Here is a 22,751-nt window from a genome sequence, read left to right as displayed (position 1 = left end):
CAGGTTATTGGGTATGATAGATGTAGAATTGCAACAGAACATTTTTTCAGGTGCAGGGAGGACGTAGAAAATTAGTTAACCAGGAAAAAAAAAGATAAAGAAATGAAAGAGTTACTTGAGTGCATGTTGGGGGTGTAGTAAATAGAAATATACTTTTGTCAGAGAGGGGCAAAAACAGCTTGAACTTTTGGAGACTGTAAAGGAAAACCAACAGAAGAATTCAGGTCTTCCATAAGCTCAGGAGTTGTGGGCAAGTAAATTTCTCTTGGCTTTCTTTTGGGATGTAGGCCAGAGAATACAAAGGCTTGAAAATACACAAAATGAAGGACAATAAAGAAATGGAATAATTTGGGAGTTTTTTTTTGGTCATTTCTTGCAGTAGGTTGTGTCATTTGAGTCTGCTTGCATGATTTCATTCATTTTCAGCTTTTAAATTTGGTGGTGCTTAGTGCAGCCAGGAAATACTTGTTTCCTCATTCCCCAAAAAACCTAAAGGACTGACTGGGGAAGCTCCCCCTTGCCTGGATTAGTCCATAGCTGCTGATCTTTGCTAACACAAAGTGTGATTTTACTTCCTATAAAATGTGGGTTGTTTGCCCTCCCAATCTGAAATGTGTGCAGTTTGTAATACCTCTCAAAGCAAGAAGTTTGTGGTGTTGGCGTCCTGGAACAGAAACATAAACATTATTTGAAAGCATAAACACAGAGGAAGCTGGAATTGATTTAGGTTTAATTGCATCTCAGGAGTAAGTTTGTAAATTCCTTGCCTCTCTTCAAGTTTGTGATTTTGTAAGCCCAGGTGAGAGTGTGATCATCTCATTAAATGCAGTCTTAAAATCTTAACATGTATCTCAATATATTTGAGATCCTGTATTTATAAGAAGAGACAATGCAAAACTTATTATTTTCCTTCATCATTTTCAGTCTCCTATAAAATGGGAATACTTATTGCAGTTCTTGGAGTCTGGTTCAGTTCTTCACTTGTAAAAGCAGATTCTAAGGCTGTGACAACATCTCTAACTACAAAGTGGTCTTCAACTCCTTTACTCCTTGAAACAAGGTAAGTGCATTGTGATTTTTTTTCACTGTCAAATCAGAATATGCTTAGAGGATAAAGTAAAGTGTTCTCTTTGTTATGTGGCACTTTGGTTTCTGGTCACTACCAACAGTAATAATGTGGGAATGTGATCCCTGCTGTGCTTGGGGAGATGGGAGGAGGATTTTAGAGGAGGCAGTAGTTGTTTTGTGTGATAAATTCTCTCATTTTGCATTAGAACAAACATTAATAACCATAAACAATTACATAGTTGGTATTTTTTGCTTTATGAAGTTTTACTCAGAGCATTAGATAGAGGAGTTCAGCATGGTCTTGTAAGATTCTGTAGCTGAATGTGTTTTACATCAGTGTTGTAGGTTTTGGTGCACAGCTGCTGCTCGTGTATATTTAGCTCAGTAAAGCTTGAGTTTAACTTTGTTCATGTGAGTTTTGCATTGATTAAAGTCAATTGCTTTGTTAAATATTGTGCAAGTCACCCTGGGAACATTTCTGCTATGGTATTAAAGGCTTTATTTTTAAGGTGTTGTGTAAAAAGAAAACAAAATGCTGTCTTTTCAGTGCTAGTCTGCTTAGTGATTTTGAAATCCCTCATTGTTTAATTTTGTAATGTTTTAGTTTGGAGATGTCAGTAGGACTTTCAGAATTTCAAGTTGGTGTGTGCTTGATTTTGTATCACTTAAGAGTATTGCCAAATGTGGAATTTTGTCTGTTTTACTGCAGTTGTTCCACATGAAAATAGTTGAGCATTGTTGGGTTTCATTCACATCAGCGTGGCTTTCATTCAGAGGATAGGTGTGTCCTAGGTGAAATTACTTTCTTGTAACCTTCTCTGGAAAAGCTGAAGACTGAAAGTTCCTTAAGCAGTAAAATGCAGAACACAGGTGTTAATGCCAGGATTGAGAGACTGTGTGACAATGTGACACTGCTGGGGAAAAACTCAACCTAAGAGAGTGTGAAACAGTAAGCAAATAATCAAAATAATGTGCCAAAGACTCGATCCATTGTAGTCAGAGGCTTTGTGTAGGGCAGGGTAGTTCACCTGGGATGAACTGCAGCATGATGCAGCACTGCAGTGTAAAATCACTCCTGCTGGTCACTGCACTTAGCCCAGCCCTGCAATTTGTTGCCCAGGTGTTCCAGCAGCACTTACCCTTGCATTGGAGCACACAAGTTACTGTGGCAGTGAGCAGGCTCCAAACCTTCTGCTGTAGCATCCTTTAGCACAGCAAGTCTGTTACCTGTGTGGACATGATACAGTGTTTGTGCTTAGCAATGTTCAGAGGATGAACTTCATTATCTAGCCTTGTATGCTTACCCATTATATGCTTAATATATGGGAATTGTAACATGGCTTGAAGCTGTGACTTCTCCTTTTGCTTGTTCAAGAACAAGCAAACAGAAAATCTCCACCAAAGCCCACCAAAGCTCATAATTACAGTTTGTTTCAGCAAAATAAACAAAAATGTCTGTTTCTCATAAAAGATTGCAAAGAAATGCATGAGGAGGGAGAGCTGCCAGGATGGACAGTGCTGCCTGTTAGTGGCATTTAAAGGATCAGGAGGTGCCTTACAAGCTGCTTGCATGTACTGTGTGTTTGTCCTGGTCTGCAGTGATTATTTGTTTGGCTTTGTTTGTTTTTAGCTTTCCTGCAGTGCTTTTTCTAGTAACACAGTTTGCTGATAGAGGTGGTAGGTGCTAACTTTCTGTAAAGCATTACAGGGTATCAGATTTGTAACTTGAGAGAAAATTTGTAGATCTAACTCACTCTTCTCATCTTACTTAGTGAATTTTTATCAGAAGAAGGTCAAGAAAAATTCTGGAATTTTGTTGAAGCCAGTGAGAATATTAAGAGAGCTGAGCATGATGGTAAGTTTTCATAGTCTTTTTTCTCAATGCTGACTGCTAGTTAAAAAACATACCACAGTATTCTGTCTTCCATTATGTTAATCCTCATTTGACTTTTATAAAATACTTACCTCAGTAATATTTTTTTTTTCTGTAATGTGCTCAAGGCTTTTGGGTATCCGTTTGACAAAAGCTGTACTGGATGAGTCTGAAACATTTTGCTTGCCAGATTCTTTTTTGACATGAAGTATGAAATATTTTAAAAGCCTTTTCTGTGTGTTACTGTTTCTCAGCTGAAATTAAATGGGAGCTCTAAACTGTTTCCCTCCTGCCCTGCTCATGTTTACATCCTCAGGAATGTATTGAAGTGTACTGTCCTGGGTCTCTGTTGAAGTTCACTCTCATCCATCTGTGGAATTGGCTGTAATGAAATGGGAGGAGGAATGGTCATTGCATACTCAGAATTCATGTCATGGGCTTCTGTTGGTGTAAATCACACTAGGATGAGAAGCCTCTCTTCAGTGAGACTATGGGATAGAAAGATAACTGCTTGTACTTTGATTTTGCAGGTAGTGATTATTCTTCTTACCAGGAAATGCTGAAAGTGGCCTGCCAGACTCTGTCACCTTTGCAGCAGAATTTGTTGAAATTTTCCCTGTCTTTACGCTCCTACTCTGCAGCAGTTCAAGCTTTTCAACAGGTTAGTGCAGGAAATGCTCAGGTGATGTGCAGAGCATTTTACCAAGGCTCAGGAAGGAGGGACCTGTGGAAGGAAACATTTGAGATATAAAAAACCTGAACTGATTAACTGCTCTGTCCACCTGAGCTACAGAGTGGATGTGTATACAAATTTCATGAGATGCTGAATTTTTGTCTAGAGTAGACTAAAGAATTGGCATTTTGATATCTGCATATCTTTGTGCCTGCTGCACTAAGAATTGGTGCAAAGATTTTTGTGAGGACCACCTCTGTGGCTCCATTGGTACTTGGGATGCTGCTGCTGTTCCTGTTGCTCAGATGAACTTACTTGAAGATAGTAATACATATGTATATATATGTGTGTGTGTGAATATATGTACATAAATAAAAGTTCATTGTGTTCTCTGTTCTTTTTTAAAGATATATTTTTAATTCTTTGGAAATTGTCTGACATTAGGATGTGCTTTATTTAAGTAATACTGTAAAACCTCTTCCTTATTCATCTGGAGTAATTTTGTCATTTGATATTTAACAAATACAGATTTTTGTGATGTCTAAGACAAAAAAAAACCCCTCAACCAAAACCCCTTGCTTTCTGTACCTGCAACTAACCTTACAGTTAATAGTAACAGACTGAAAATAAGTAAAGGCTTAACTCTCCATCTTGCCATTTCACCTTGCATTTAAATTATGTCATAAACACAGAAGTAGTACTAGTTTGGAATGTAGGAAATAATACTGTTTGCTGCACAGCTACACTGTTAGAATTTTCACTGGTTCTAAGGGCAAACCTTCAACCTACATTATTATGAATGTTTTATACAGATAGCAGCAGATGAATCTCCACCAGAGGGCTGTACCCTGTTTTTTGTTGTGCATGGAGAGAAAACATGTGAATTTGACTCTCTTGGAAAGCTTTTACAGGCAGCTTCAGACAGGTATTTGTTTAATTTCCTCTTACTGGATTAGCTCTTAAAATTTAACCTAGCTTTAGACTTATTGCTGTGAAGAGGTTGTAATAAACTTTTTGTTTCTGTGTTCTTCAGTGCTGATTTCTCCTGTCCATTGTTGGCACTGGAGTGGCAGTCTCTTATTTGGTGTTAATTCAGATTGCAATGATGGTTTTCTTATCACTTGCTCTTTGATGATTCTGCTAGGAAGAGGAATATGCACAGGAAAATTTGAAAACAAATTCTGGAAATAGCTGGAAACTGTTGAAGGACAGCAGGAATTCTCAGGAGTGTGTAAAACCTTCAGTATGTAGGAAAAATAGTAGGAGCTGGGCTGCATATTCAAATGAGAGTTAATGTAACAAATTGTTTTATGAAGCAAGCACAGTATTTTTTTCTCTGTATGGTTTTCTCAGCATTGACAAAGAAAACCATTACCACACAATATATTTAAAATTCAGATTTCTCTATAAGAACAAAACTTGATTGTAACTGCTAATAACAAAAAGAAGGTATAAAATATAATACTTACTTTAAAAACTAAACAAGTAACAAACCAAAACCAACCCAAATCCTTACATTTCACTTTGTTTTCATAATATGAAAACATTTTTGTTTTCAATACTATTTTTGTAACTTGGTTATTTGGTTCTTTTAAGAATACAGAGTTTTTTGTCAATGTGCAGGCATATGGCATCTATAGCTCACATGCTATTCTTCTCACTTACTGGGAATACTTTAAGTATTTATTGCATGTTAGACAAAATGTAAACAAAGAAGCTGAAAATAGACTTTTCATTCACTTTTTTGTTTGCATACTAAGCCAAGGACCAGGTTCAAATGAATTTGTGCTCTTGGCACATCTGTTCTGTCAGCCTTTTAATTTTTCATACAGAATTTATGAATCACCATGGGGAGAGAAAGTTAATTGGAAATCTAAGGGAAGTTGTTCATTTTTAAAATTAGGATCATATTAGATTCCAAATAGCTCTTAGTCACTTGTTTCTTCTCATGTGTTCATTTTTCACAAAGCTTTTGTCAACGTGCACCAAGTGCTGCCAACCTTGATATAATATGTGGGAATAGCTGAACATATGTATTCAGTGAGAAATGAATAAACAGAAAAAAAAGTGCATTTTGCATTGAGTGAGGGAATGCTGTGACTCACACTGTGACTCTTCACTGTTCCCTCTTAGGCCAAAGCCATTTTTGTTCAAGGGGGACCACAAGTACCCAGCAGCAAACCCTGAAAGTCCTGTGGTCATACTTTATGCAGAGATTGGCTCAGAGGAGTTCTACAGGCACCACAGGAGGCTTGTTTCAAAGGCTGAGGCAGGAGAAATCACTTATGTGCTCAGACACTACATTGCTGTGAGTATATTTGTGCTTTGTAACAGAGGTATTTCAAATTGAGTAACTGGCCTTGGTTTTCAAAAAGAAATCTGACTCAGCTTTGTTCCCTTTAAATTGACATTTGCCTATTGTTAATTTACTTGGAATACTCAAAGGGTTTTTTTTTAAATTATTGTATGTAGCTGAGGAATACAGAATATTTTAAATCTCCTATTAGAGAGTAAGGTTTTTGTAAGAGTAAGATTTTAAGTAGTTTGTTTGATTTCACAAATCCAGACTTAAATTCCAGAATAATTAGAGACTTTAGTGTAAAAAAAAGTGTTTCTCTACCCATTTTAGAGCATGGGAAGTAGTCAGATCTTTCACAGTCAGGTCACTTAGTTACTTTAGTTACTTGATATAAAAAGCAAGGATTAACATTTAGGTAGCATTTTCAAAAGAAAGACATTGTTTCTGTAGTAATTTTTTTACAGAACCACTTACCATTTCTAGTGCAGTTTATCCTGGTTTCCATCTTCCTCCACTAAATTGTGCATAGCCACTGGATTAGTATTTAAAACTACATTTCAAAAGGTATGAAGAACTGGAGCTTTTTGATTTGTTACTTGAATATTACTAAATATTGCCAAAACCTGTAGTGTAGCAGTCAGGCTTGATTGTGGAAAAAAAAAAAAAAAAGCTGGTTAATTTCTAATATTCCTTGTACTTTTAATAAAATAAAGTCATACATTGCATACTCTACTTTCCTTTTATAAAAGGAAGTAGTTGTTTATCAGTGTTGGGAGGAGAACTAACACTGAAAATTCAGCAGTCATACATTGCATACTCTACTTTCCTTTTATAAAAGGAAGTAGTTGTTTATCAGTGTTGGGAGGAGTACTAACATTGAAAATATTACACTTTAGATCTTGGTACTGTTATGTGACTCCAATATACTTCAAAATACTTTTAGGAAGTGGTCATGTTTCTCTCATTAAAGGCAGAACTAATTATGTACCTGTCTTTTGTCATTATTTTGTTCCTTGTCATTCTTTGTGGTAGCTTTTCAGTGAATGTTTCATTTTTGAACTTTGAGCTGAAGTCCTTTCCACCCTCCATCTGATTTGATAATAGGACTCTATCTCCCTCTGCTTTGCTCACACACTGAATCCTGAAAACATTGCTTTGTGTTCCTCTTTACTTTGTGGATTTTGATGGTTTCGGTTCATAGAGATAATTCTTGCTTGGTGAACTTCAAGAAGTGTGTTGAAAACCAGTAGGAAATAAAATTATTAGATTATGTTACTGCAGAGTCAGTCACAGTGTTTGTTTCTCTCTACCATTATGTCTGAAATCCCAGACTGAGATTTCTCAGCTTTGGGAAGTGGTAGTTTTTCTTTTTTGGATCAAGCAAAGATGACAATATCACACTGTTGGCTTTTCCTTACAGAATCCCAGTAAGGAAAAGGTCTACCTCTCTGGCTATGGTGTAGAACTGGCTATTAAAAGTACAGAATATAAGGCCAAGGATGATACCCAGGTGAAAGGTGAATTTTTATTTGTAATATTTTTAATGTGAATATTTTAATTCTGCCAAGATAATTTTATTTTCGTTTTTCTGTGAATGTCTGAATTGCAGATATTTTTCTTTCCTTAGCTCTGAAATCCCTTTTGGCAGCATGTTCCTTATGGAACAGATCTTTGCCATGCACTTCCACATTTGTGAAATCCTGGAGTCATGGCCCTGGACTAGATCTTAGTAATGGCACTACTAATGCAAATAATTTTTTACTCTGCAACCATCCTCAGAGCAGACTGTTTTTTTGTTTGTTTGTTTTTGTTTTTGGGGTTTTTTTTGGTGGGGGAGGGAGGGAAAGACAGAATTCTCAGAATTCTGCACTTTTTTTGGTTTTGCTGCTTTTATGGAGCACTGATATTTGTTCTACAAACTCCCATGCCTCTGCCAAAATTATTTTGATAGTGTAATCTGTGTGTGTACTTTTTCCTTACATGTGCACATACACACACACCCCCCAGATTTTCCTGCTTTTCTGTTTGGGGATAGTTTGGTGCTAGTGGTGTTCTCTGTGTGTTTATAGGCACAGATGTGAATGCTACAGTCATAGATGAAAATGACCCTATTGATGAAGTGCAAGGATTTCTGTTTGGAAAACTAAGGTAAAACCCATTTGGACTTTGTCATATCAAAAAACTTGTTGCAAAAATGCTGATCTTTTGCTTTATTACTATTTTTTACACGTCTGAGTTTCCTGTATGTGTTAGCAGCATACTTTTTAATGTAGTAGTTTCTTTAAATTAGCAGCAGACTTTCTGATAGGAAACCACAGGAGTCGTTTGACCCTTGTATCCTTTTAGGCAGCTGTATCCTGACTTGTCAGAAGAGCTGAAAGAGCTCAGAAAACACCTTGTGGAAAGTACCAATGAAATGGCACCTTTGAAAGTATGGCAGCTCCAAGGTAATCTGGATAAAGGCTTTCAGTTATGGTCTACAAAAACTCAATGTAAATATGTTTTCTGGTGTTCTACACTATCAAGGTTCTTAGTGGCTGTGTACAGTTGACAGAGTTTGACTGTAAGTTCCTGCATTCAGCCTCACTTGGGAAAGACTTGGTTTTTAAAGTACCTTTTCCTGTTGAAATAGCTTTTGGCATTGTTTCATGGGACTTCTGACATGAGGATAGTTTTCTATATTATGAAGTACGGTAAGCTACTTGCTGTTAAACTGCTTGTATGGTCTGCTGAGTGCAGAAAAGAAAGGAACACAAAGTTTGTTTCCATGATCACACTTCTGATGTGAAATCTCAAGATGTCTCAAGATCAGAGGAAAACTGTACTTCAAAGTCAATTACATGCTGCTTTGGCCTCATTCCCTTAAAACATCTATAGAAGCCCGTAAAAAAAGCTTTTCATCCTCTCAAAAAGACTAATTCAAGGAGCTGAATGTATGTTGTAGCCACAGGCAATCTACCTATGTCAGTGGAAGGGCAGATCCTCCCAGCTCAGCCAAAGAAAAGGAGTGTTGGTCTGGACTCACTGAAACAACCTGTAGGCAGCATACACTGCCTCACTTGGAGAGGGTTACTTGCTTCAAGGCAACACATCGAAGTTGAATACAAAGATGAGTTTAAAAGTGCTCATAGATGTTCATAGAAAGTGAATTTCCTTAGGTAACGTGCAAAAAAGTTGCAAGATAAAGTTGAGATGTCTCTGGATTGCCTTGTTTTCAGTTTTGAGTTGTTGACCTCTGTTTTGTCACTCCTAAGATCTGAGTTTTCAAACTGCTGCTCGCATCTTGACTGCTCCCCCTGTGGATGCCCTGATGGTCATGAAAGATCTTAGCCAGAACTTTCCTACAAAGGCCAGGTAACTTTAATTTTGACTCCTAGAAAATTTTATTACTCTCCTTTTCCTGAGCAGGACCTGAGACAAGCAGCATTGGTTGGGTTAATTCTGACTTTCATTTAGCTGGAAGCGAACACTAGGGAATGTTTATGCTGGGAAGTTCTTCAGCCTACTGTTACAAAGAGGATTTTATGGTGTTTTTCTTGGATGGCAGCTGATGTGGCCTGGTAGAAACTTTGCCAGAATTGCCCGTGCTATTTTATTGTGAAATGCATCTAAACCTATTACATAAAGTCATCGAGAATTTAATGGCTGGCTTTTCTGTTTAATGATCTTAACATTTATTCGTTCACAGGATCCCAATCTTTTTCTGGGGTCCACATTGCCAAACAACCCAATCAGTCTCATGTCAGAGCTGATGTGCAATTCCACTGGTTTTTGCACTTTGTCAGTGACTGTCTTTAACAAATTCAAATCCGTTTCAAAAAACTCAGTATGACCTAGCATGGCCAGCCAGTCTAGAGATGTATTTGTCTTTATAAATTTCATTGTCTGGATTGTGAAGATGACATTACAGTACCGTTTTGACTAGGTGGGATATATACTTGAGATGAATGTAAAAATAAACTGATTTTTGGTCTTATTTCCCATTACCTGTGGTTAAGTTGTTACTTAGAGCTCCTTAAGGCAGGCATTGCATCTCACTGTGTTTTCAGGCTGATCTGTGGGCTCTGCTCACCCACTCTGATGATGCAATCACTGGATCCAAAGTAAGGAAAGGAATGGGAACCCATCATGAGCAGTGAAATCCTCTATTTTCTGTTGTCAGCCTCCATCTTTACATTTTTAGCAGCTGCACACTTTTATTATGGTTAATGTGAAATTAGACACTGAGAGTTGGTATATGGTTAACACTTTTGTGCTGCTGGATTATACAGTGTAAAAAAAACGCTGCATCCTACTATTTATGATGTCACCAAGTGCAACTGCTTCTTGCTGCGCCTCTTTATACTAGAAAGTTAATTATTTTAATATGTAAGGTACAAAAAGTAGGATAAGTAGATACCTATCCAGTAGATAAACAGAAAGAGGATTCATAGCATGATCTTTTTATTTTTGTAGAGCCATAACAAAAACAGTTGTTTCTTCGGAACTCAGAGCAGAAATTGAAGAGAACCAAAAGGTAATGTGTCTAAAAAGTAACACAGTGCCTTTGCACTTAGGTTTACATGTTGATCAAGATAATGACCCAGTATCTTCACACACAATTTTGTTGTATGCATCTGGGAAGTGAAGAAGTGATGGATTTTCAGACATGGATAAGGAGCATAATTAAACTTCTTTGGTCAAATATGAAAATACTGCTCTGGTTAGAAATTTATTGCTTGAGAAGCAGCTATATTAAGCATCTTCCTACAGTTTTAACAATGCAGAAGAAAATTAGTTCTCCTTATCCAATTTGAGATGATGTTTAGATGTCTGTGTACGTCAGTGATTGCTAGGAAGTCACAGAAAAAAATTCAAAACCTGCCATGGCTTTAGAATGTTTCATTCTGTGTGGAGGAAATGTTTTCAATATTGATGCTTAGTGAAGGGATAAAATTTACCAGCTAAATCTAGATGTGCTTTGAAACAGAATCCTAAAACTCCCCAGGTCATGAGGGGCCTCTGGAAGTCACTGGGTAGGCTCTGTATTTGCAGAAGTGTTTCAGACAGCTCAGCTGTGTCCTTGGCATTAGCAAAGCACTGAAAAAACCAACAGCCACCTGGGAATTTTGTACAGGCTTTTGTACAGAAATTTGTGCAACTAAAATATGCCAGATAGTGTGGTCTGGATAGAGTGCAAAACAGGAGTTTAAGATAGTAATTAAAAAAAGTCAAACAGCAGCGTTTGCTGTTTGAGCTACATTGCTCTGTTCACACATTTCAGTCTTATTTGTATCATTAGAAAAAAGACAATGTCTGTTAAGTACACACACACATTGTTTATAAATCTAATAAATTATATTTGGTGAGTCTAGTAGTAAATGCAAAGCTACTTACAAGTCCCCTGAAGTTCCTGTTCTGGGAGAGAAATGCCTTGTTTTTCAACAGTGATGGAATCAGAGGTGAAGGGATGGGACTTGACATTCTTGTCCCATGTGGTTGTGGAAGGGATGAAGTATAGGATGCAAGTCCAAGGTAAAGATACCTGCTGGCCTTTCTGTTGTGTGTTAGATCAGACTTTGGTCCACAAGTAAATCCATGATTTTGTGGATTCATTTTTATGCAGAGGATACCTGGGCTGCTACATCCTGACAAGGCTATATCTAACTGTGCCCTTCAGAGCTGTTCTTTGCACTACTCACTTGTCTGGGTATTATTTGATGGTTAGGTTCACTGCTCCTGTTACATTTGAGTTTACAATGCAATTATCCACAGAAAGATACAATTTAACACTCAGCTTTTCTTTGGGAGCCTTATTTATTTAATAAAAAATGTAAATTTTTTCTGATCAGAAGCTACTTTCCTGTTCTTGGTACTTCACATGGTACTTCTGTTATTCCTCTGTTTGCTTTGCTCACAGTCCTCATGATGGTTCTGTTGTAAAATATCCAAACACAATGTTTTTCCTTCAGTGTTCATCATGATTCTAAATAGAAATTTGTAACTGGTACTGCAAGACAAGACCTATTGGAAAAAAAACAGTATTAAACTCTATAATATTATTTTCTGTGCAGAGCACTCTTCTAATGGCTTCCTACTTCTTTTCAGTATTTCAAGGGAACATTAGGATTGCAACCAGGAGATTCTGCCCTATTCATCAATGGACTACTTATTGACTTAGACACTCAGGATATATTTAGGTAGGAATGTTTTATTTTTAACAATAATTTAATCCTGTTTGGAAACTTGCATCTTGCTTGTGCATGAATGATAATGTTTTGAGCCTTCTTCATAATCTAGACTAGGTTTAATTGTTAAGTACTGTAAAAAGAAATCATCGTTCCTTGTCTTATTCAAAGTGCATTTCCAACAAAAAATCTAATGTGAAAATTGGAATACTCTTGAAGATTGGAATGAGAAGTTACCTTTGTGCAGTTCTTTTGACCTGTGCTGTGACTAGCAACATTTTGTTTTCTCAGCTGTCAGCATACAGATTTATTTTGAAGACAACAGACCGATTCCCAAAGCATAAACCACTGTAAATTTTTCATCTGGAAACCACCCTATACCTTTGTCAAGATGTGCTTCAATATTACATATGTGTATATATATATATATATAGTGGATTAGTTATCCTGATTTAACGTTGCTTTTCCTACTTATACAATATTAACTGAATAGATTTCACTTTCTTAGGACAGTAAGAAATAGGTGACAAGCTTGTTGATACCTTTCATCTGTTAACTTAGGTAAAGAGCAAGTTATTTTCAACTTAAATAAAAGTTGAATTCAACCCCATTTTGCTTTTCCTTGCAGCTTGATTGACGTGCTCCGCAATGAAGCCCGCGTTATGGAGGGCCTGCACAGCTTGGGAATTGAGGGAATTTCCTTACACAATGTCCTGAAGCTGAACATCCAGCCATCAGATTCTGACTATGCTGTGGACATCAGAAGCCCTGCCATTTCAGTGAGTATGGTTTTTGATAAAAATACTTGATTTTCTGTTGGGCAGTGCATTCTTAAGCTGTCAGGGGAGCTTTTGTCCTCGTCTCACAATCAGCTCTGAAACTGCAGTGAAGTAAAAAGGATAATAAAGTTATAATTAGCACTTTTTAAAAGCTTTATTTCTTCAATATAGTGTCTGATTTGAAAATATTTTAGTCTCAGACCAGAGCAGGAGGATGGTCAATCATTTAAATGCCTTTACTTTTCCTTAGTGGATCAACAATCTGGAAGTTGATAGTCGGTACAATTCCTGGCCTTCCAGCGTGCAGGAGCTGCTGCGTCCCACTTTTCCTGGTGTGATCAGGCAAATCAGAAAAAACTTCCATAATTTTGTAAGTAATAATCTGACTGCATGAAATGTGCATTTGTTTTGTCAAGAGCAGGAGCATCAGCTTTTCCAGCTTACCTCACATATACACTGGATTCCCTGTCACTTAAATAACTTGAGAGAGAGGATGCTTTTCTAAAAGGTTTTGTTCTCCTAGTATTAGTAAGTTATGGCTGAGATTCAGAGAATCCTGAGCATGATTCTGTGGCATCTATTAAATGCCTGGAGTTGTTTTGTCAATGGACAAAATTATAATCTGATAAATAACAATTTGGTGAGTTTCAACTTCATGATACCTGAAGTTGGTTAATGAAATCTGTCAAATCTGTTAACCATTGTCTTCTTAGCAGAGTTAAGACCAGCTTCAGTTCTTTCAGTTAGACTTGAACAAATGATCAACAGCCCTCAGCTTAGTCTTGGAAGTCCTTTTAGTCTGTAGGTAAATTACTTGGATCTGATGAAGAGTTTGCAAATTGTGCCCTGTAACTCTTGTCATGTGGCAAAGGGGCCCTGTGCAAAACAAGAACTCTGATTAGGGGAAAACAGGGACTTGAATCATCTGAAGCTGTGGAAGCTTTGATGTGTTTCCTTTTTCTCTGTAATTCAATACATTTAACACAAATTTTTAAATTCTAAGGCAACAGTTGCTTGAATGAAAGGCCCTACATGCAGTCTGAATGGTCCAGTTCTGTCTGGGTTGGGACAGAAGAGAATATCCTGGCAGCATTGGCTCTCCAGGGCATGAAAACTTTTCACTTGCTGTTTGTAAACAGGTGCTGATAGTAGATCCTACTCATGAGACCACAGCAGAATTACTGAATGTGGCAGAAATGTTCTTCAGTAACCACATCCCACTGAGGTAATTGCTGTGTTTTAATGTTTGGGGTTTTTTTACACCAGTTTTATTGACGTGACTTTTGCAGCTGTAAAATTCTCATTGCTAGGACACTGCAGAAATGTTACATTCCTTGTGTTTGAGGTATGTGTATATTTTTTGAGTGTAACTTTCTCTCCTAGCAAAAAAGAGTTCTGTTTTTTAACAGTCCAAAAGAAATTTGAAGTTCTGGATGGGAGAGAAGTGAAAAGCAAGATTCTGATGGACTCATTACAAGTCCTAAGTTTGACTCCTTTGTTGCTCTGCTCAACATCTTCCCAGGCTATTCTAGAAGAAGCCTGTGTTTAAGATTATGATCAAAGCCAGCAGCTGTGTGAAGAGTTGATTCTTTATAGAAATGATGACCTGAGGATTTGTGTGATTGCAGGATAGGACTAGTCTTTGTTGTTAATGACTCAGAGGATGTTGATGGACTTCAGGATGCTGGTGTTGCCCTCCTGAGGACATACAATTATGTGGCACAAGAAATGGACAATAATTATGCTTTCCAGACCGTCATGTCTGTAAGTATTAATTTAAAAGGGAAATGAATGTTTTAATATTTTCCATGTATAAGATTATGTTAATGGGCTAAATTGTGTGCTAATGGAAGGAATTGTTCTTTGGCTGGGGTAGTATGAGTATCTCCAAATACTGGGACCACAGAACACATGTGTCCTTGTAAATGTGCTTCTTTAACCCAACTTTAACAAGTGAGACTAGGTTTCATTGTGACACAGGTCTCATGGTGACACTTAACACTTTGGCACATTTTTCTGATCCTGTCCCTCTGCTCATTCTGTCTCTTGAGTTCTGAACTGCCCCATCTCTTCAATGTTATAATTTGGTTTGAACTGTTCCAGCTGCGTGCCTTTGCCACATCAAAGGACAATACAGGTGCTGGTAAATGAATTTCACCTGTGGTTTGATACTTGTACCAATTGGCAAGCTGGGGCATACTGTGACATTAAATTGCTGGTTACTTAAAGACAGTTACTTTTATTCTTTTTATTTTGGGTGTGTATTTGTAGCTTGAAGTAAAATCTTGTGCCTTTAAGAGGAAAAGAGTTTCCTGCTTTACCTGTGAGGTTGTATTGTTCATAAACGTATCCCAAGTTCTGAAGGAAAAGTAGCTCCTTGGATATACTTTATTTGAGGCTTTTTCCCCCAGAGAACTCTTTTCCCTGCTCAAATACCTTTTCTAATTAAAGATGCAAGTTATTATTTAAAGAAATATATATTTACCTTCTTCCAATCTCAGTGGAATGACTACAAGGTATAACAAGATACTTATAATGGCTGCAAGTGCTTATGAACTCTTGCAACTGATAAATATGAATGTAAGTTTTGCAGTCTGGCTGTTAATGCCTTATTATAGCTACTGTAATACAGATGACAGGTCAGTTTACCTTTCATAAGGACAGAGGCTTTACAGTTGCAGCTGTAAACTTGTATTCCCCTTTCAGATCTATAACAAAGTGAAAACAGGGGACCAGCTGAAAGTGGAACATGTTGTTAGTGTTCTTGAGAAACAGTATCCTTATGTGGAAATCAACAGCGTGCTGGGAATTGATTCTGCCTATGATCAAAACAGAAAGGTAAGAATTCATCAAATAGAGCTCCCCCCCGCCCCCCCCACTTCTTTTGCTGCAATAGTTCTGAAAATATCATTACATACAATTTCTTGATCCACTTGTATTACTAACCAGGGAACTATTTTGTTACCACCTTGGGGGATTTCTAGTAATACTTTATGTTTATGTTCAGCACAAGCTTTATATAGTATACATAATACATATAATGGAATATATATTTTTTAAAAAAAATCTATATGTAAAGAACCAAGGTAGCTGTCTTGTGACTCATAATTCATGCTTTCATTATGGAATGCAGACTTCAGTAGAGTTTAAAAGTGTCTGCAAAAAAATCAAGGTGATGGAATGGTTCATGGAAAAAACAAGAGCCTTAATGTTGGGAGGGGTCAATGTGGGGCTTCTGAATCAGTGTTTGAATACTGAGATAAAGCCATGATTATGAGTTCAAAATGCCTTTTCTATAGCAAGACATCCAACAAATTTCTGCAAATAATGCTTGAAGTGTTTTTTAGATCTGATACTTTTCTGTATGGAGAAAATTAGAAGGGCAAATAATTATTGAACCATGTTATATGTGAGATAAAGCAGATTTTATTTGAGGTTTTATAGGGGGATGTTTCTTATATTTTGTTCTAAAACAAATGAAAATACTATCTCCAACAGTTCTTAACACACTTGATGCTTCTTACATCTGTGAATGTAAGGAATGCAGTCAGGCTTACAGAAAATAGGCTTGTATGCATATGAGTCTTCCCATGCAGGATAGTGAAGAGAAAAACATTTTAAGGAAATGAAAATCCATAAAAGTAAGACAGACATTTTTGTATGAGAGGAGAGGCCTCAACAAGAACCTCTAGAACCTAACCTAACTTTGACTTCTTACAGGGTATCTGTCAGTGCTGGTGCACTTTTCAGAGGTTACAAGAAACAGGGAAATTTGTCTTGACAAAATAACTCCCTGCCTCACAAGTAGCTGTTTTCTTACAGATTTAAGAGACACATACATACTTAAAAAAAAAAAAAATCCCTACCCTGTCTTACATTACAGCTATCACTGCTTGCATTTCATTTGCTTCCACAGGCAAAGCCATGTTTTCTGTTGTGCATCTTTTGCCACTACCAGGAAGTGCTCATTGGAATTAATTTTCAAAATGAACTTAAAGGAGTATTTTGCACTTCTCTATTGTGAAGTAACTTTTTTTGCTTTGAAACTCTGAGAGTTTCAAAGGTACATTGTGTGTGTCTAACAGAAGTGGTAAGGAGGATCTCATGGTGTGTTTAGACTTGTGGATGTTGCACAGCTTGTAAGGAACTTTTGTGGCGAGGGGCTGACGTGCTAAAGCTGCTTCTGTTCCTGTTTTTAGGCAGCAAGAGCTTACTATGAGCAAACTGGTGTAGGCCCTCTCCCTGTCGTCCTCTTCAATGGGATGCCTTTCCAAAAGGATCAGCTGGATCCTGATGACCTGGAAACCGTGACCATGCACAAAATCCTGGAAACCACGAGCATCTTCCAGCGAGCCGTGTACCTGGTGGGTGCTGAGCTCCTCTGAGGCTTGAGAGAAACTACATTTGGAAAAGCTGATTCACAAGTCCCTGGCTACATATTATACAAGACAACTTAGCTTTCAGAATTGCTTTTTGCCTTTTTTTTTTTTGAAGTTATGTAAGGCAATTTTATATGTGAAGTAACACATAATGCTTCTTTTCTCTTTCCTTCAGGGTGAACTGTCTAATGACCAAGATGTGGTTGAGTATATCATGAACCAGCCTAATGTTGTTCCAAGAATTAACTCAAGAATCCTAAGGTCTGACAGAGAGTACCTAGATCTGACAGGAATGAGTAAGGGATGCTTTTAATTGTGTTAAATCTGAAATGTCTGAGTGAAAGACTTGCTGTTCCAGTGGAAAGCTCAAATGGGAAAGCATTAACCTGAAGTGATGACCCAGCCTTGGTGCAGGCAGATGTTATGTACAACATTAAATGTCTACTGATTTTCAAAATGGGAATTTGTTTTGTTTTTATACAGACCTTGAGGGGAATATGACTCATGAATCTGAGAAATTATATAATGCATAAAGCAGCAGTTTGTTTCTTAGTTCTGACCTTCTTTTGAGCAGGATTGACAGTCATCTCTGGAATTAATTCAGATTTAGCAAAATGTTCCCTTGCTAAATGAACACCCAATATAGTGACTTCAGTACATGATTCCTGCCTTTTTTGAGTTGCTTGAAAAATAGTGACAAAGTGGATTTTTCAATGCAATGTATATTATTTATATACACTAGTGTCCACTAAGTAAGACTTGGGAAATTCTTTCAACTGACTTCTCCCTATCCAATATGCAATGTAAGTTGTAAGAAAGCAAAATTAATTTCTCAGCCTATCTATTAACAGTGAAAATGAGACACAAGCATATCACAAGGAGCAAAATGGGATGTGTTCTTAATGTTCTGGTAATAGTAGTGATTTTAATTTCATTTTACATGGAATAGTTGCTTTGGCATTTAGTGCTTGTTCTCTTCCTCAGATAACCATTTTGTGGATGACTTTGCTCGATTTACCACATTGGAGTCTAAAGATAAGACAGCTGCTGTTGCAAACAGCATGACCTACTTAACAAAGAAAGGTAACATCTGTGGTGGATTCTGAATCCAAATCTGCTTCTATGTGTGTTTCCAAGCATATGTGCAGATCTTCACACACTCACTGAGCCTTGCCAGACCCGTGGGTAATGGCATAGTGTGTTAAAGATTTATTTTTTTTTTAATAAGACATGACATCTGCATGGAACAAGAATGTTCCCCTCTTTAAACCCAGTCCCACCTCTTGCTGAATAATGAAGTCTCACCCAAACTGCTCTTGCTGCACTGCAAGTGACCCCCAGAAATGCAGCAGTGTAAGCAAGTGACTAGAAAAATATAAAAGGGGTTTTAGTTCTCTGTCTCATAATTCAAAATTGCTGGAAGTTACATGGATTCAGAAGAAAATTCTAACTGCTCATTATATAAGACACCACCTAATGTGATCAGCAGTGTTTTTATTGCTCCAGTGCTTTTCTCACTGCTTTTCCAATGGCAGTGTTGTTACAGTTGCACATGAAAGTGTTCAAACTTGCCTGTACCTCTCAAGTGTAGGAAATGCATGGATAAACATAATACAGAGCCTAACCAGGTCTAACCAGACACCATCAGGTGTTTCCTTCATCCATTTTGGTTAGATTCCAGAAATAAGCTGCTGTCATTTGACCCAAATCCTCCTGTTCCTGTCCTTACTAGACTGTCCCCAGTTTCCTGTCTCCAGTCACTGCCATCCATGTGCCCTACCTGAAATGTTCCCATTGCTCTTCCTGTCTCATACCTGCTCTTTATTCGTGTTCAGTCACTTGGATTTGAACAAGTTTATCATGTAGAGCATTAATAAATCCACACCTTGGTATGCTCTTTGGAAAGGGCATTAATTTGCAATTCCATGGCCCGACATTTTTTGCTCACTGCCTCTTCTGCCACTTAAGATATTTAATAACTGCTATCTGATTACAGTAATGCTGCATCACATTTATTTTCTGAAGTAATAGAGGAGTTCTATGTGTTGCTGGCTCAGCACCAGCACTGATACAGCACTGCCATGCTGCTTTTTAAAGAGGGAAGATAACTGCACAGTGGCACAGCAGTGTTTGTAAACAGTCTTCGGAATGATGTCCTCACCTGTGGTATGAAGCTGGTAATATGTAGTATAACTAATGCTGTAGCATGAAAATCAAGCATCCATCTGTTGGAGGGGAAGAAAAAGTCAAAGCTTGTTGAAATAAAATTAGCACAAACTTGTTGCTGTGTATCTGAACTGTAGTGATTCACTTATGCCCAGTACAGTGCTGCAGCTTCTTGATACACATTGGGATTACCATCAAGTTATTAATGTGTCTCTCCTTTTCCCCTTTCCTTTCTGCTCTTTGACCAGGAATGTCTTCCAAGGAGATCTATGGTAACTCATGCTTTGGCATTTTTTATATTGTTCTTGGAATTTTCTGGTTCCTTTATGACACTGGCTTTAGAACCAGCAGGCAGTGAAGGAAGCTGCTGGAATGCATGTTGCTCCAGCACTTTTGTCTTTATACAAAACTGATTTTGTAAATTAACAGCTTCAATACAAAGAAGTGATATGTCTGCTGGATTCCAACCCCACTTGGAATCTCCATGTTATTTATGTGTTTCTTTATGATTTTTAATGGCAAAGGTAGCAAACAAACAAAAATACTAAAAGAATCTATCTTAGAGCAATGCATGCTGTCCTACGTGGGTTTTCTGAATGACCTAATAAAGATTAATATACCAAAGCTATTAATTTTGTCTTGCCAGGCTTCATAGCTTAGGTTCATCCATTGCTATTTTATGGAATTTAACTTTTTTGAAGTCTTTGCATGTGTGTCATAGTTTACCTCCAAATGAGGAAAAAAATGAAGCTTTCCTTTCTTTCACCTTCAAATTTCTTTTTTTTTTTAATAATTGCAGATGATTCCTTTGTTAGACCAGTTACTTTTTGGATTGTTGGTGATTTTGATAAACCTTCAGGGAGGCAATTGTTGTATGATGCCATTAAACATCAGGTGGGTAACATGTTCATTGGAGTGGGTTAGCAGTGCTAGCAAAGCCCTTGGTAGAGGCTTGTAAAACACAAGTTGTGCATCTTCCTGTGGTATGACCCTGGTTCTCCCTGCACAGTCTCTAATTTCCAGCCTCATCTCTTTTGCAGGGCTGATCTTAAGCTAGGACAGAATACAATAAACATTCTTTTAAACCTGTGGTGTTAAACTGAAATATCTGTGTTTTGGTTTGGAGATAAACATAAGCATTGCTCTCTGCTCTGTCCCATTGGTTCTGGGAGGATAACAAACATAAAAAAGCACAGCTTACAGCTGTGGTTTGCCAGACTGAGTGGTGGTCATGGTCCTGGATTTCTTAGGTAGCACAGGGTTATCTGGAAGATTGCTGTCACAGTGGTACCTATACATAAGCTAAGTGCTTGATGTTAAATTAGTTAATTCATCATTTTAACCTTGTGCTGTTATTTACCCAATTTGGAATCTGGTATTCTGGTTAAGAAATGCAAAGCTTTTGCTATAGTGTTTTTTAGATATTTATTATATCTGAAATGTGAAACTTTCCCATTACCTGTTTTGTTAAACACAGAAATCCAGCAATAACGTTCGAATCAGCATGATTAATAATCCTAGTGAAGAACCCAACAGCCAGAATACCATTGTAGCTAAAGCCATATGGGCAGCTTTGCAGACACAAACCTCAAATAATGCCAAGAACTTCATCACCAAGATGGCAAAAGAAGAAACTGTGAAGGCACTGGAGGCAGGAGCTGACATCTTGGAATTTGCTGTTGGGGTAGGCTGTCTGTGGGTGTTTTCATGGGGAGGGTGCTTTGCTTGCTTGTTCCTCAAATTAATTTTTTAGTATAGTATGTTCATATGCAGAAGGTGCAGTAATAGAGAAAAGAAACACAGTTGGGTTTGCTAGTTTGTTTTTTTTTTTTAAGTCTCTGAAGGGTTTACCTAAATAGAAAAATCCATCTGAACATCAAGTAAATCCTCATATCCATCAGAGCTATGTAACTTGGAAAAGGCAAAAGGAACATGGGTGCAGGGATCCATTTAAGTGAGTCAGCTGTTTCTTAGGTAGTTAAGAGAATAATGTTCTATTAAAAGATGGGGAAAAAAATACAAATGCATTTCTCAAAGTAGATTTTTAAAAAGTTAGGCAGGAAGATTGGAACTGGTCTAAGTAGCTGTGGCTCTTCACAGCAGAATTTGGGATAGTGTTTGATGGTGACAAGCAAGAACTAGGTTTAGGACCACAAAGAAAAGGGGGCCAGGGATCAGTTTTAGCAAGATAAGATGATGTTCTTGAATGGAAAGAAAAAGGTTGCATTTAAAAAGTGTGCAGAGTTCTAGTTTTCTTCCTATTCCAATGTAAAGTACTCTTTTCTTTTAGGGTATGGATACCAAAATTTTCAAAGAAGCCTTTGAATCTCCCAAGGTGGATTTTATTCTGTCCCATGCTATTTACTGCAGAGATGTTCTAAAGCTGAAGAAAGGGCAGAGGGCTGTGATCAGCAATGGACGGGTGAGACGATCACAGGCAGGGAAGGAGACTTCCCACATGTGAGGAAGAAGCAGATCTGAGCAGCAGAGTCTGGCTGGGGATCAGACACAGGAGTGCCAGCCTGTTTTATATTTCAGCAGACTTTAGGACCACTTCCAGTTTGATTTATTCACACCTGTGTGACCTGTTCTTTTTACTGTGTGCAGTTAGTTGCTGGCATTTGACACAAATTCAGGTCTCTCAATAACAAAGTTCCTTTCATGATGGTAGTCAATTGAGTCCAGGGGTAGAAGGGGATGATAAATTCGTAAGATTTGCTTCAGTTTACTGAACAAAATGCTGCTGCATTTTGCCTTGACCAAGGTGCCTTGGTCTCTTCTACCATCTGTTTTTATTATAGTTTATCTGAAATGAGGTAAGTGATGTTACAATAGTATTTCACTGCAAATAATGAAACACAGCTGTGTGTACAGCGCTGGGTTTTCTTTTGTTATCTGTTTCTGCTTAGGAACAAACCCATTCAGGTCCCAGTGTTTGCTGGATATTTCAATGGGTTAAAAATCTCAGGTGTTGAGTTGTTCTGTTCTATCTTTCTCATTAGCAGAATAAGCCTTGTCTAGGTAGCTTTTAGGCTTCTGAGGGCTACAGGAGGGAGATTTGCTGGAGCCTTGCTGGACTATTAGAATTGGCCTGGTATTCTGCTGCCCCTTCCAGATGTGGTACTTCATGTATAATTTTAAGTGCCTGACCCAGTGAAAATTTTAAGTGTGTAATTTATGCCTTAGTCTGGGGCTCTTGGCTCTAAATACCTGGATTTACCTGTTAAACTCTGCTGCCACTGACATTAATACCAGCCTAAACAGTTGGCTTCCACTGAGACTGGGCTGGAGTATTTATTTAATACATCTTTGAATTTTGTTTCAGTGTAGTCTTTACCTAATAATGC

At 37.6% G+C, this 22,751-nt stretch overlaps 1 protein-coding gene across 1 annotated transcript in view; it reads left to right on the top strand.

Moving 5' to 3' along the window:
• Positions 1-22,751, top strand: part of UGGT1 (UDP-glucose glycoprotein glucosyltransferase 1) — a 40,610-nt gene that overhangs the window by 2,095 nt on the left and 15,764 nt on the right. The window contains exons 2-24 of the mRNA XM_041416266.1: positions 925-1,060; positions 2,841-2,923; positions 3,472-3,602; positions 4,427-4,539; positions 5,748-5,922; positions 7,334-7,430; positions 7,983-8,061; positions 8,260-8,360; positions 9,168-9,267; positions 10,369-10,429; positions 12,001-12,092; positions 12,709-12,859; positions 13,110-13,229; positions 13,999-14,084; positions 14,488-14,623; positions 15,566-15,697; positions 17,059-17,223; positions 17,414-17,534; positions 18,223-18,321; positions 19,653-19,676; positions 20,204-20,298; positions 20,882-21,088; positions 21,695-21,826. Coding sequence (XP_041272200.1) covers positions 936-1,060; positions 2,841-2,923; positions 3,472-3,602; positions 4,427-4,539; positions 5,748-5,922; positions 7,334-7,430; positions 7,983-8,061; positions 8,260-8,360; positions 9,168-9,267; positions 10,369-10,429; positions 12,001-12,092; positions 12,709-12,859; positions 13,110-13,229; positions 13,999-14,084; positions 14,488-14,623; positions 15,566-15,697; positions 17,059-17,223; positions 17,414-17,534; positions 18,223-18,321; positions 19,653-19,676; positions 20,204-20,298; positions 20,882-21,088; positions 21,695-21,826 — 2,625 coding nt within the window. The 5' untranslated portion in view covers positions 925-935. The remainder of the gene's footprint in view (positions 1-924; positions 1,061-2,840; positions 2,924-3,471; positions 3,603-4,426; positions 4,540-5,747; positions 5,923-7,333; positions 7,431-7,982; positions 8,062-8,259; positions 8,361-9,167; positions 9,268-10,368; positions 10,430-12,000; positions 12,093-12,708; positions 12,860-13,109; positions 13,230-13,998; positions 14,085-14,487; positions 14,624-15,565; positions 15,698-17,058; positions 17,224-17,413; positions 17,535-18,222; positions 18,322-19,652; positions 19,677-20,203; positions 20,299-20,881; positions 21,089-21,694; positions 21,827-22,751) is intronic.

Source organism: Onychostruthus taczanowskii, unplaced genomic scaffold (assembly GCF_017590055.1).
Source record: "Onychostruthus taczanowskii isolate IOZ18803 unplaced genomic scaffold, ASM1759005v1 scaffold51, whole genome shotgun sequence".
In the NCBI taxonomy this organism is placed as follows: Eukaryota; Metazoa; Chordata; class Aves; order Passeriformes; family Passeridae; genus Onychostruthus; species Onychostruthus taczanowskii.
The sequence above is the reverse complement of the archived record's forward strand: the minus strand, read 5'-3'. Positions and strand labels throughout refer to the sequence as shown.